The 15,473-nt window shown below is 42.7% G+C and overlaps 1 protein-coding gene across 1 annotated transcript in view; it reads right to left on the reverse strand.

Annotated features, from left to right (window-relative positions):
• bgnb (biglycan b) overlaps window positions 1–13,487 on the reverse strand; it is a 15,349-nt gene extending 1,862 nt beyond the window's left edge. The window contains exons 1-6 of the mRNA XM_061074400.1: window positions 13,280–13,487; window positions 5,692–5,956; window positions 2,793–2,905; window positions 1,906–2,119; window positions 1,651–1,761; window positions 1,088–1,181 (exon numbers count right to left, since the gene is read on the reverse strand). Coding sequence (XP_060930383.1) covers window positions 1,088–1,181; window positions 1,651–1,761; window positions 1,906–2,119; window positions 2,793–2,905; window positions 5,692–5,941 — 782 coding nt within the window. The 5' untranslated portion in view covers window positions 5,942–5,956; window positions 13,280–13,487. The remainder of the gene's footprint in view (window positions 1–1,087; window positions 1,182–1,650; window positions 1,762–1,905; window positions 2,120–2,792; window positions 2,906–5,691; window positions 5,957–13,279) is intronic.
• Window positions 13,488–15,473: the final 1,986 nt, after the last annotated feature.

A 15,473-nucleotide genomic window follows, 5' to 3' on the forward strand; every position in this document is an offset into this window, starting at 1 on the left:
GCAAGTTGGTGATTATGAAACAGGTAAGAATTAACGCCACAGCAGCATTTTTTATGAACAGTATTTTTGGCATAATAGACCGACCTTTTATATGAATTGAAGAATGTTTTGTTGACTTAGTTATTGGCATGTGTTGAGGTCAGTGGGTCTAGGAAGCAGCTGCCCCAAGTAAGCAGCTATATAAAAAAAACTAACTATAAAAAGCTGTACAATGAAAATAGCTTTTAGAAGTTGCACTTTTATAGAAAACAGTTTAATAAAAGTTTGTTGCACTGCATATTCTTCCTGTCTCACACTGAAATTCATGACTCAAAGCTGCATTCATGACTCAAAGTGGGCCTACACAAAAAAACAAATATTCCTGAACAAATAAATAATACTATAATATTATTGTAAAACCATACATATTTTCAGTTTACTATACTCATTGAGTACGTAGTAACTGCAGGGATGGGTTAATCTGATGTCTTCCATTCGAAATAAATATTGTGAATGCTATATAATCATCTTTCAATGACGTGGGTCATAATAAAACAGACAGATGTAAGTTAATATATCTCTGTTATTTTTGAGTAGCTGCGAAAAAAGCAAGTTCCCACTCGACCCTTTAGAATGAAATGAATTCTGGCTGGATTCTGTTTAGCTGCTTCGGTTTCTCCATCCTGATATTGTGCCAGTATCACCTTCACCCTGCCGTACTGGGACACTTGAACAGAACAGACTCACCATTGTCTGTGTGTCTCTCACAAAGGTCAAAATGTCTGCTGTGAAATAAAGGTCCATAGAGAGAGGAGGTATCATCTTCAGATTCCTGTTCTTCATTCTACATTAGAAGCTTTTTTAGAGGCGGCTATTATAACTCGAGATGGAAAACACACACACAAGTACACACAGCAAACTCCCAGTGTTATCCTGCTACTATAGTGTGTCAATGTAGGTCATTGTATTGCCCTAAGGGCCTCTGCTGACCTGTAATGTGTTTTTCCTTTTAACTACCGGATGAGTCTTTACAGATATGCAGGCAAAGCCCTCAGGGTGAAAGAAATGTAGGTTATGGTTAGGGATGAATCTGAAGTGTGGCTGGTACCTGTACAGGTTTTTGTAGCGGCTCAGGTCCTCCAGTTCTATAGCTTGGATCTGGTTGTGGTCAAGATGAAGCTCATTGAGACTCTCTGGCAGATCTGAAAAACAGACAGCACATCTATAAGACTCTCCATCAGGGCGAGATCTAGAATTGATGCCTTGCTACATTAAATGTTGTTATATGTAGTATTCAAACAACAAATTGTAGTTTTATGGAGGGGTTGGACTATCTCTTGGTCAGGGGCAGTGATTTCCTGGAGTTTTGTTCTTACCATACAGTCGCCAGACAACCAGCTTCGACCCTATTATGCAGATTGGATAAATAACCTACTCTACAAACTGATAATGAAGACGTTTTTGAGGTTCAGGTGGAAATATTTTTATTAATCTGTAGACAGAGCCTGGATAACTGTTCTCCTGTGATATAATAACGAACTTCTTCATTTCTAGTCTAAGAGATTAATCTTCTCATTGAAGTCTTGTCAAGTGTCAAAGAAAACCTAAATAGGTGTAATAACTCTATTGTAGAAATGTTAGCATCTTAGCCACAGCGAGTAGTAGTTTTACCTTTTGGTACCCCGGTCAGTTTGGCCTCTGAAATACGCAGATAATTGAGTTTCAGTCCCTTGAAGGCTCCAGGCTCGAAACCGCTGTTCTGGAGGGGGTTTGCTCCCATCTCTGCAAAATAAAGGGGAATGTTTGTGGGACATGAAAAAATACAGTCCTCTTTAATCTGCATAGACCAATGCCAACCAGCGCTATAAAGTGGCAGCATGACTCAGAATGTAGCCATGGTTTGGTAGAGCCATCAGCATTTCCGACCTATGCAGTTCATGTTGACCAGCCCAGAGAAGGCTCCAGCTGCCACCTTCTTGATGCGGTTCTCGTGGATCCTAATCTCGACCAGAGAGGCGGGCAAGTTCTTGGGGACGGTGGTCAGCAGGTTTTTGGAGAAGTAGAGCTTCTGCATGTGCTTCAGAGGGACAAATGTCCTGGGGTGGACTTTGGAAATAAGGTTATTCCTCAGAGACAGACCCTGAAAAAAGAAACAGAGAGTCCAAATTCACTATCTGGTCTTTGTGAAAACAACAGTAGCATCTAAACAGTCAGAAAACTCGAAAGAAAAATCATGCAAAAAATTAACAAGAACTTTCTCTTGCGTCCTCTGTTTCAATATGTTGGAGGGAATTAAAACAGACCCAGCAGCAGTTAATTTACAATCCATCAACTAGAGGACTGTCTCTCCACCTGAGCATGGCTGAAAGATGGAGACAGATGTAGTCTGAGGTAAACAGAGCTTAATAAAGATGTTATTGTATAATGTCATGTCGGGAGTTTCCTCGACTGCCAGGCTTAATATTGCTCTTGGTCAGCTCTGTTGAATGTGGGTCAGAAGTGAGCGGAGCTTTTCTGCTGAGAGAGCGCGAACACTCCCATTTGGCCTCGGCCTCAAACTTTAATACAATTAAAGCTCTCAGAGCAAAAGGTGGTGGAGGGATGGAGAAAAAAAGAGAAAGGATATGAACCTCTAAATCCCAGAGGAAGCTGAAGGTCGTAATCATATTTCACACTGCTGGAGCCAATACAAGCCGAGCTGAATCAGTTGCACATCCTCGGGAGGTGCTGAGCCAACGCTGAGAGCGACATTTTGAACGTGTGTGTGTGTGTGTGTGTGTGTGTGTGTGTGTGTGTGTGTGTGTGTCTCTTACGTATAAGTGAGTGAGGCCTTTGAAGTCATTCTCCGTGAGCTCGGTGATGCGGTTGTTCTGCAGGTCCAGGAACTTGGTGTCCCAAGGAATATTCTTGGGCACCTCAGTCAGACCTGCAGACCAATAAAAACAAAGAGGAGATTCAAATGCTCCATTAAATGCTTCCATGGGCGACTATAAACCAACATCAGACTCGCAGGATATCTTAGTCAGACAGTAGACTTTGGAAAATAAATAGTCACTGTGTGTTTGAAAACGTCTATCAGGGCCAGAAATAAAACCGGTGACTCCCACACCATGGCAAATGAGCAGTTTGGGGTTTGTAGCCTATTATTTTAATGAGAGGAGGACGTACACACAACCATGGAGGTCACACACACACACAGACGGAGAAGTTAGACATTACTAACATTACTGGTACGTCGCTGACAAAGACATGGGCACACACACATACACACACACACTCACACGCACAGAATTCCCTTGCGCCAGATGGGGACTCCAGCTGTTTTCTGTCTGGTTCCCATTTGACAGATGTCCCAAAAGATGTGACTTAAATACCTTCAGCAAAATCACACATCAAATAAAAGTGAGACAGGGGGCAATCCAGACAAATTCTAACACATACAAATACAAGCTGTGTGTGAGTCAAAGTGTGTTAATTTTGGTGTCCTAGTGAAATTGGTGGTGACAAGTGAAAAAAGACAAGTTCACGAGCATCAATGCCAAACGATGTCATGGTCAGGGCTACTTGTAAATATCGTTTTACCAAGCTATAAATTTAAACAGGCTGAGACTGGGTTGCAACAAATGAACCAGAGCTGGGAAATACACCTGCGTTTTTTCCATTCAGGGATCAAAGGAAAAATGACTCAGCACACGCACAAACACAGCAACCAGTGATCATTACCAGGACCACATCGCAGTGGCCACGTGGACAAGTGTGTCAGATGTGGTCGGTGGCACACACAGGCCAGGGTGGGCAAATGGTCCAACAGGGCCGACCTCATCTGGACGGCGGCCGGTGATGCAACCAGGTCCAGCGGAGAGAGAGAGCGCCAGCTGTCCCACTGGGATCCAGTCTGCCACCAACCACATCTGACCCACATGACTCTACCCAGAGCTGTCCATAGCTAGAGTTATGTTTAGATATATGGCTTTGGCTGCACTGTGCCACACCCTCCACGTCACCACACCGGATCAAAACCCGCAGCAGCTCCCTTTGACGTTCGGCTCAAGCCGTGCTGAGAGATAGATCTGGTGCAGTGACTGGAGAAGGTTTTGGGGTTTTTTCTCGATGTTGCCTTTTCCAAGAAATAAAATAAAATTGATAAGCTGTTGGTGAAAGATCAAGTGTCAACCCTGTGAACCCAACTCTGCGTCTATGATTTACTTGTTCCTTGAAGTTATTTCAGCTGCTGAGAGAGGATTATGACTCAGAAGGTGCAAAATGTTGATTTGTGTGGTTGGAAATATTAACCTTCCAGTCAACACCTGCAGCGTTCGACATGCAGCCTTTGAATATGAATCCCCTCCATCAAACCCAATAAACAAACCTGAAAAAATAAACTTTCCCCAGCACCCTGGTTAAGTGCATCCCTCAACTTTATGCAAACCCTCAAACCAAAGAGCCTTCAGCCATATCAGCCGCAGATCTCAAAGCTTTTACCACAAACTGCCAAAACTAGCACCCTCCTAAACCCCAGCACCCCTCAACACAACATCATGCTGGGATGCGCGCTAAGAGGAGACAGACGCCATGGCCAAAATACAGCTGTTCCAAATAAGCACTTGACATCTCGGAAATTATACGCTTCCACATTTACCAGCTGCAGAAGAACCAGGGACAGTAAATATATAGAGCTCGTATGATGATTCGACAAAACCATTATATCTAAACACAGACATATGAGTTACAATGTGAGGAATCTTTATATCAATAACTAAGACTGTTTCAAGTTTCCTTGGCTCTGTAAGAATAGACATACGAGAATCCTGCACTTATAACATATATATAGTCATGACTTTTTATATGGAAACAAAACTAAAATTAAGTCCCAGACAGACTGTAAACGCATCATGAAAATTATATTTTGAATAAATGTTATGTTCTATTGGTTTCTAATGTAAGAGCAGAGTAGTTTTTAATCATAATGGTAAATATGGGTGATTCCTCTTATCATCTGATGACAAAACAACTATATATTTATCATGTATTTGTTTGAATCATATTTTCTTTCTCCAAATCCATTTAGACAAACTCAGTCTTCCTTCCACCCTCCTCTGCTGTTTTGGGTTTCCATTAAACCTCCTGTCCGTGTGCCAAAAACAACATGAACCAGCTCCTTAGAGACAGCAAGGATATTATAAACTTTTCATCTCCTCCCATCAAAGTGTCCCTTATTTTCGGATGCTGAGTTTTTTTTTCTGCCTTTCTTTAACTCCCGTCTTCTCACTCTTGATCTCTTTTCCGCCTTATTTTCTCCTCCTTTTCACCGGTTCTCCCTTCCTCTCCCACCCAGTATCTACACACGATGTCTGGAACACAAAATCCCTCAAAGAGATGCTTTCCCTTGTGAAAATACACCAGCATTATCCCAAGGGAGAAATTCCTCCCTTAGATAATACACCAAAGAGGGCCAGAGGGCCGGGGGGTTTTCTCTGGAGCTGTGAAAGTCATACAAAGTCATGCTCACTCACCCACTGCCATTCCACTCATTTGTCTTCCTTGCTGAACTTTCTGTCACACTCACACACTGAGAAATGATGACAAAGCATAACAAACATGCTTCTCTGCTGTTTCTGTCGCTCACACACACACACACACACACACACACACACACACACACACACACACACACACACACACACACACACACACACACACACACTCACTGACCGAGGTCAGAGCACTGGACGACCCGGAGGCGACATTGGCAGCCGAAGGGACACATGTGTACATCCGGGGGGAGGATCTCATCCGTAGCTGAACCTTCTTCCTCATCCCTCATCATCGCCATCAGCCCGCCACTGTCCATACTGTCCATTGCAAAATCCCAGAAGCCTTTCTGCTCGAAGGGCAAGGCTGAGGAGGCGGGGAGCAGCCGGGCCACGCATAGCAGCAGCAGGAGGGAGCAATGGGGCAACATGTTGGACTTACACACCTGAGAAAACAGAAGGAGAAGGGAGAGCAGCATTAGTTTTACTGAACATCCGCGTAATGTTTTTCAAATGAGAGAAAAAACAAGTTTAATTGTGTGAGCGATGTTCTGTTTTGCTAATGGCATATACCCAAATAGCTAAGTGTCCAAAATCATTAAAAGCTTAGAGAGACACAACAACCCTGGAGCAGGTTGTGTTATATCATCATAGTAGTACTAGTCGTGATTTTCAGGACAAATAATCACGTTGCCATGGATTTGTCTCTTTCGTGCACGCACTGGATTTAATGGTAACATTACGACACCTACATAATGCAGAGAGGACGGATGTGTGTGTTTTTTTTGTGTGTGTGTGTACGTGTGGTCTGGGAATGAATCTTGTTGGGAGCAAATTATGTTAACTCAGTCAAATTATGATGGAATTGTCTTCTTGTGGGGACAAAAAGTCAGTCCCCATAATGTAAATCATTTCATTACATATTAAGGCAAAGACATGTTTTAAATGGACACCTAAATAGATAGATGTTGTTTTTATATATGATTATATTATTAGGTTTAGGGTTAGGGTTAGAGTAAATCTCCAGTAAATGTATGTAAGTCAATGTAATGTCCTGTGAAGTCATGGAGACTCGACCGTGTGTGTGTGTGTGTGTGTGTGTGTGTGTGTGTGTGTGAGCGTGTGTGTGTGTGTGTGTGTCTGTTCAGTTCAACTGGCAACATCAACACAGCAACATTCTCCTGACAGGTTCATCCAACCTCAGGCCACAGATAGCAGTCGGTGCTAAATGGACTTTGAAATATTATGAAACGGTCTAGTTATCCTTAATTACAAAGCTCCAGTGTTTACACCACACCTAACAGCCTTGCCCAACAGGAGCTGCAGGCGGGTGAGCAGAAGAGCTCTCATTTCCTTCAGGGCAGACTTGCCAGGAATCGCCTCTGGGAATGAAAGTCACTTAAAACCACACCAACAAAATGTCACTGTCTGCTTCCTGTGCAGCGCGTCCATTCCCAGGAGAGCGAGTCTCTTCTCACTGACCAATCGGATGGTGTAGGAGACATCACCTCACTGCTGGAAAAGTGTATTCCCACCACCCAACAGCCAAAACAAAGCCACCATTCATCTAGAGGAGTGTGCAAGTGTGGATGCTTGTCATGAAACCAAAATTCCATTATGTCATAGCCATACACACACTCACTGCTAATTGAGGTCACCAGACATGTAAGCATGTGTCTGTCTGTGTTGGTTTGATTGCTTTATCCTGCCTGCACTGGCCTAACAAACACCACAGTGTAGCCACTCAACCTCAAACTCCCATAGAAATACTCATTATTACCAGTCTGATAGATCCCTACAGCAGGAAACTGTGACCCTTGACCTGAAGCTAATCCTATCAAATAAATCCCAGTCCTGTACTGGACCCTGGGGTAACATAAAAATCATATAATATGTAACTTTGGTGTTTTAATTCCCTCTTGTATCCCCAATTTAGTAACACTACTGAGGGGTCAGAAGTCCTGATGTCATTGGGTCATTTAGTTTAGTGTTCTGATCGGATATCCGTCTAAAGCAAGAGGAAAGCAGATTTCGGCTTTGAGCGTCATCAGAACCAAGAGATTAATGGCCATAAACTAAAGAGTGAAGTTCAGAGTGAGACTGACAACAAGAGAACAAGAAAAGAAAAGGAAGAAGGCCATTTTATCTTTTTGTGTGTTGTTGCTAAATCGTCTTAATCCTCTTCTTCCACTACATGCGACACCGTTCAAACGTTTGCTTGATCTTTGCCCCGGCTATTTCACTTAACGTCCCGGGATATTTCTCTTAGCACTGGGTGTTCACAAGACTTTGAGTGGCCCTACAAAGGAGACCGCAATAATAAAAGCTCGCAAGTGGCTTCAGGGGCTTTTTCAGGGTTGGAGGAAATTCTTCTCATTCCAGGTTTCATCAGAAAAGAATTCTCAAAACTGATACTGATCCTTTAAATTACAAACGTAAAGCTGCAATGAAAACACTTCAAATCCAAGAATGTGGTCAAAGTGATACATCACATCACAGCGTGTGGGTGATGGATTAACAACACATACTTATCAATTCAGCTTCAGCACTTTCTGTCCACATTCTTGAACTCGCACATAAACACGTTTCAGCCTATAAACCCTGAATTAAATATAGGACATCCAGCGCATGAGAAAATTCATCTATTCTCATTCTCTGTGCATGTGTGTAAGTTATTTATGCAATCCCCTCCTGTTGTGAATCATTTTCACTCTATGAAAAGAAATGGAAAATATTATCTAGGGGCATTAAAACATGTAAAACAAAGACCTTGTGCACATTGACGACCTGGACTGGAAGCATGAATAACTGGCCCCTGCAGTCTGCTCCTTGCAATAAAAATAGCTGCCAAATTATACCATTTTGCAGAAAATAAAAAAAACCACTGGCCTTGGCTTGGCCAGAAGAATGCAGCCCAAAAGGACACAGCCGGGGCAACACAAAGTCAGCATCACACGATGACAAAACACACAAAAGCACACAAAGTCACACAAAAGAGCTGGAGCACACGCAGAGGACACCGCCAGACGTATTTAAACACCTACAATTTCTGCATCTTGTGCCGTGCAGCATTATGGGAGGTTCGACAAGTATATATTGTAAATCTAACAGTGTGACACCCACGCTTTAATCTGCGGAGACGTTTTTCACCGGTCAAACCAATGATTTGTCTGCCATTTGTAGAGATGCGGGAGCGGATGGAGATGTGCACATAAAAAAAAGGGAGACAGCAAAAACAAAAAAAGACTATCATCATCCTGGATGGACGCGTAACTCTACTGTAAACACGACATGACGATAAGACTAAACTACATCCCACAATCAGGCAGCCACGCCGGCTGTAATAACCATTTTCACTGGTGTGTATGAATTCCTTTCCACTTCCTCAACTGTGAGCCATCAAACATCCGTTGTGAGACGAAAACAGACCAAAGGCCAAGAGTGGTGTGTGCGTGTGTGTGTGTGTGTGTGCATGTGTGTGTGTGTGTGTGTGTGTGTGAGAGAGAGAGAGAGATTAAGCTGCTTAAGATACAGAACAGTGTCAACAACTGCATCCCAGGTACAAAGAGGCAGGACTGTCTGCGGTGATATGGCTGCTGCTGTATAACTACAGGTACGTTCAAACCCCCATAAACAAACATGGCTTTTTTTGGTACGGCCTGTTTTTCAGGGCTTAAATTAAAGAAGAGTTTGGTGTTATTTCTCAGCATCAGGGTTTGACCCCACTCAAGTTCCTGAATGGGAACAAATCCCTACAACCAGGCTGGAACAACTCCTGTGAAAAGTCTGTCTCGAGGAGTGGAGGCTGTTATAGCAGCAGAGTAATGTCATGGTATCGAAATTACATGGTCACGTATCACAGTTGGGTGTAACTTTCACGTGTCCACATACTTTTGGTCAAATGTTTTTTTAATCGAAAGGGAGCAATTTCTTTTCTCTATACAGCAATGATCAGGGAGGGAATTCCCCTCTTTGAGTCAAAGGTGTGTATGAGCACACACACACAGGTTTGTGCAGATATCCTTGTGATTACTTTGCAATGACTTCCATTCATTGTGGACAGCCTAACAAAAACCTTATCCCTGAACTTAACCATAACCTATTCATACTTAACCTTAATAACCACAATTCATATGTTACCCCATCACAGTCACCAGGAACTTACAATTGATGTTTGCTTCATTAGGACCTGGCTTTGGTCCCCATGAGGTCAACTGGTCCTGACTAAGTTATGCTGGAAATGGTCCTAAAAAGGTAACAAAAATAAGTACACATACACACACACACACAAGACATTACATCGACTTACATTCACACCCTGGAGTCTAACTCTAACCTCAACCTTCACTACTTGTCTGAACCTACCCTTAAAAAATATCTTCACCTAAAAATTAAACAATTTAGGTTTTGGGCGCTGGCTTTTTGCCCCTGTGACTATGTGATCAGCCTCAGGTCCTCACAAGGTGAAAAAATACCAATCACACACACCTATACACACCTACACAAACATATAATATGACAGTCTGAGCGTCTCAATGTGGTTGAAGTTGTCTAAACAGGCAGCAGAACACAGACGCTTGTGCGAGAACCAAAAATTCCAGTGGTTTTACTGTTGGATTTGAAAGGTGAAGATGGGATTAAGAGACAAAGAGAGAGCATCAGAGAGGATATGAGAGAGGATTTATAAACGTACGTATGGATGTATGGATATTGGCGGATTATAAAAAGCAGCAGCGGTGGTGAGAGCCCGATGTGGCAAACGACCCGCCCTGTACGAGGAGATCGTTTGTTTGAGTTTCCCACACTGGGCGCCTGAGATCAGCTTTACATTTCCTATACGCTCTATCCATCAAGTGCCGGTTATACTTGTCAGCTCTCACTTCCACCGCAATTACTCTGATGTGACTTGAGTTCCCACGAGGCGACCTCTGCCCCTGTCAGGCTAAACAAACATGTATTCAAGCTATATGTTCTCGGTCTTTCTCCCATGACCACGAATATGTCCCACCAAGTCACGCATTTTGTTTTTAATTCTGACTCTGGGCTGAATGTTTTTTATGACTGTGAAATCATCAAGATTGAATCTGCACACAACCCCATATTATGACTGCTTAGAGCTGCTCTTCCTGTCTGCGTCTCTGAATGTTGAACGCCATGAACTCTCAAAGCCGGTGGTGCCAAAACCCCTCACGGTATTGATCAAGGCATCAAACTCTGGCCCTTTCTGTCTACGTATTCAAGTTTGCATCAGCTCCCGAGAGAGTTTACTGGCAGTTAAGGTGGAGCAGAGAACGCACCAAAAATGGCAGCCAGAGCCACAGCGCTGGTTTATTGGCAGCCGCCACGTCAACAGTCAGTGTCGATTACAATCGCGCTGCGGCTCAAAACGGAGTTGCTGACTGAGCACATAATGTTTGACAGTATTGTCTTGGGGAGAATAAATCTAATTATGGCTGGAGTCGCCTTGTGGGACATTCATTTGTTTTCAGTTGGAGAGTTTGGGTTTTTTTCTCTCCAACCCGTCGTGTTATTTCTGTAGCAGGATCCAGGCTTCAATAAACTCTGACCCCGAAAAAAACAAACAAAAATGTAAAACTCAAACAAATGTTTACTTGTGGGAATTTGAGCTGGTCTAGACACACACACACACATATACACACACACACACACACTCATACACACACAATAGTGAACACTTCTATGGGTTTTAGCTTGAAAATCTGAAACTCTGACGTTCAACTCCAGCATGATCTGGTCATTTCCTAACCTCCTTTATTTCCTAACGCCTGGTCTCCTTCACTCCACTCATGCAACCACACACACTCACACACACTCACACACACTCACACACACACAGAACCCAGATCCATGCACTCCTCAGACACACAGGCTGTTAGTGCTAGGCGTGTCCGGCAGCAGCGTACGGGTGGAGTTAACTTCCCCGGCGGCTGTAATTTGGTGACTGCTATCCCTAAAAAAAGGAACTGTTTGGCAGCTTCTCTGTTGCCGCTGAGCTTGGATGTGGTGTCGAGCAGCTCAGCGCTGCAGAGACGGAGACCGACCAGAGAAGGGCAGAGAGCAGAGGAGAGCAAAATGACACAACAAAATAAAATAAAGTGCAAAATCAGTCAACAGCAGGGGCACAGCTGACCTGAGCATCAAAGCCTGTGGGCAGATGTGCCTCATGCAAAGTATGTCAAGAATTCCAAAGTTTGTGCCAGTTCTAAGTGGGCTATGAATAGAGACTATAAACAATGGGCAGCTGTTTGAAAAGAGCCGAAAAGGAACAATCAGCTAATTCTGCACTAAGAATATGGCAATAGAGCAATTACTTACTAAAGTAAATATCAAATTTAAAACGTAAGGGAAAACTCAACCAAAGACGTAGGATCAAACCAGCACTGATCAGTGGGGGTGCACAAAGAGGAAGAAAGGGGAACTGCAAGCTTGAAGTGAGACGGAGAAAGAGAGAATTTGTATATAAATGTTGGGTAAGAGATGTGGATGGTTGTTGAGACAGACGGGTGGATGATGGACAGACAGGCAGCGAGGAGCAGGTGTACGGTGGTCAACCCACCCGCTGGCTAATAGGCAGTCAGGCTGGAAGGTCAGGAAACAGACAGATGGAAACCACCATTTTGACTGTCTGACCACGGACTCCACAGTCAGACTGACAATGTTTGCACTGTCTCTGCACGGTTATAATAACCTTTATTTATCTAGCACTTTTCCAAACGTTACAAAGTGCTCCACATGAGACAACGACTTCAACACAAGCAGATCATGAAAATCAAAAAGCAAATACATCTAATAAACAAGTTTAACACACTGTTATAACAGGCTAATTAAACATGAGGGAAGTCAGCAGCACAATATTTAAAGGGGCCTCCAGAGGGGGGAAGTATTTCCCTGCAGGACGCTAAACTGTTTGTATCATATTATGGGACAAATTAAAAGACGATGAGAAAAATGATGCTAATCTTCCTCTAAGATAAAGTTTCCAAGGCCACAGTTCTCTCAACACATTTCAATATGCAGCCTGTGTGTACACAGTGGCCGACTTTGAGGGCAGAGCAGACCTACTGTGTACCAGAATGGCTTGATTGGCACGTTTCACTATAATTATTCTGCCTAAATCATGAGGGATGAAGAGAAGGACGTAAAACGGCTCCTCTATAAATGCCATGCGTCACATCTATAGAGGCTGATGGGAGAATAAAGGGTCGCACTGAGAGCAAATGTAAAAGTTTGATTTTATGTTATTTCATCCTCCAATACACAATTTCCCCCTGGGATCTATAAAGTATTTCTGAATGGAGACTTTGGAGAGGGGCAGCGACATCTAGTGTCAGTCTGTAGTTCTGAAAAATCTGCATCACAAGGGCCATGGACCTGATGGAGCAGGTTGAGTCAGTGAGCCAGATTATATGGATGAGGTTTGATATATTATACAGGAGGGAAATTCATCGTAAAAATGTGTACTTTGGTACAAGCTATATGTAAAGAACATCACAATTTAAACGGAAATACAAAATTTTACAACATATATCTAAGCAAAGTACAAGAAAATGTGGATATAGTCTATAGAAAACATTAAAGCAAATCTAAAAAAGTGGTTTGTGGCAACCCTTGTATTGAATTTATTTTATTTCACTACAACATTCCACTAATGAGAGTTGACTCACTTGACCACATTCATTTGCCATATTAGCCTAAAATTAAGAATCTTATGAAGAAGATTTAAATAAATTGTGTATATTATCCCCTACCTTTTGGATTAAAAAAAAGATAAATTAATTCCAAAGTGGTTGAAGAGTGTTTTCTCCCTCAAATTATCCTGGAGGATTAAAAAAAAAGAAATGTTGTCCTATCTTTTCATCACATTTAGGGATGACTGCAGTATTTCCCCTGTGCTCCTCTGACGTCCAGTCGCCACCGTGTGCCACAGAGAAGCGCGTCAGGCAGCTGTGTGTGCGCTTCAGCCCAACCCGAGGAAATGACTGAGAGCCGGGGGGGTCGAGCCCATAAAGTTAACAAGCCTGCCTCCTCTCTCCCCCTTTTTTTGGGTAGAGAGGAAAGAGGAGGAGGTGAGGTGGGAAGAGGAGGGAGCAGCCTGAGTCCATCTGTTCTGTTATAGTCCCTAGACTGGTTGTTTTATAATTTAGATATTAGCAGTTTTCTGGTGATAATTCCACAAAGACACCATGCACGTTGCATAGAAAAATTCTGCCTCAAAATGTAATATAATTCTAATGTGAAATTAGAGGACATTGTGGTGCACAAGTATAATATTTGTGGCAAAGCTCGATTTCATTATATTATGGGTCTACTCCTTACCTTATATTCGTACAATCATTGTAAATATAACCTTTTTCCCCATCAAGGTGTTGTTTCCCAGATAATAGAGATCATGCACTTTATTTGAACTTCATGTCGGAAGTCTGTAATTTGCCCATTTAATTGCTCTCAAAGGCAATTTAGATAAAGACACTATAAAGACATGGTATCATCTGGAACAGGCCGACTCCACTGCAGTGGAAACCAGTGGCATCGTGAGGGTCTGATAGTGAAATACTGCAAAGATCAGTTTCTATTCAAATTAGAACTTGTTTTCTCAAAGATATTTTGCCAGAGAAGTAAAATATATAAACACATCTTTATCAAATTTAACGACATATATTTCTTACCTATATTCCATTTTCTGTCACTGTTGGTCTCTATATAAAAAACTCTCGGCTCACACTTATAGGTAGATGTGATCTGTCAGTATTAAATATAGTTTTTCTTTCATCTTGTCCAATTTCAATGATATTTGCTGAGTCCTATTTATCTTTTTTTCCCTTCAACCACTCTTTACTTGCATAACTTCGCATTTGTCTCTGATTAGTAGACTACTGGGAGAGTTCATGGTGATATTATCAAGCTCCACCAAAAACTCATGAGGGAAATGTATTTCAAGGACTGTGATTATAAAACGTATGATTTTGTGTCTTCGCCTACTTCTCTATTAAATTCTGTTTTGGCTTAGATGGAGTGTTCCTCCTCACCGACTCTCTGATTTCCTTCGCCGTGTTGCCAGCACACAGAGCAAGGCAATAAGTTTGCAGAGCCACAACCATCTGGGAACTTGTCTGATCCAATGCAGCCTCTCAAACAGTCGTCTATTATCCCTGAGCTTTGCAGGAGCAGGGTTTGTGGTGTGTATAAATCCTCAAAATGTTCCCCATCAGGTGGATGATGAGACTCACATTCTGTTTAGTCATTTCTCTTTGGGTGCAGTGTGCACGGTGGTGGAAGAGGCACGCAGACCAGAGCAGTGCCCCGGGGTGCTGGCCGGGGACACGATTTTGATAAAGGCATTTGCAGATAACATTCCTCCTTTCTAAGCTTCCCCTCTTTTTTTCTCCCATGTTGTAGTTTCAGTCTTCCTCTCTGCTTCTCACCCTTTCATTCTCTCTCTCTCCCCATCTCACACTCTCTCTGTCGTCCTCTCTGTCGTTCTCTCGCTCCCTCGCTGTGGTTCAGTTGATTATGGTGTTGGTCTGGAGCTCGAGGGCTTGGCATCCAAATTAAACTTTTTGGTCCTACGAGTGATTTCAAATTAAGTGTCTCCAGAGATTAGCACACCCACTTGTTAGCTCCAGCGTAGGTGCTGCCTTGCGTGCGTCTGCCTTGTGTGTGAAGCAGAAAACCCAGAATAAAAATGACCAAACTGTTTTTTTGGGGGAGGTTTTATTCTATTTTTATCCATTCCAAATTTAAAGCTTATTTCAAATTGGGTTTTCTTTTTGATATCTTCATTCAGGAGTGTGGTCTTTTAGTTTGAGAGCAGGACAAATTTATGTCATCTTCAGATTTTCTATTGGTTTCACTCAAAACCCAGCGCTTGTACTCAAATGTAGCCAGCTTGTGCTCAAACTGAGCACTTGCACTCAGATATTTAGCTTGGACAGATTTCCTCCG

Source organism: Limanda limanda, chromosome 7 (genome assembly GCF_963576545.1).
Source record: "Limanda limanda chromosome 7, fLimLim1.1, whole genome shotgun sequence".
Classification (NCBI taxonomy): Eukaryota; Metazoa; Chordata; class Actinopteri; order Pleuronectiformes; family Pleuronectidae; genus Limanda; species Limanda limanda.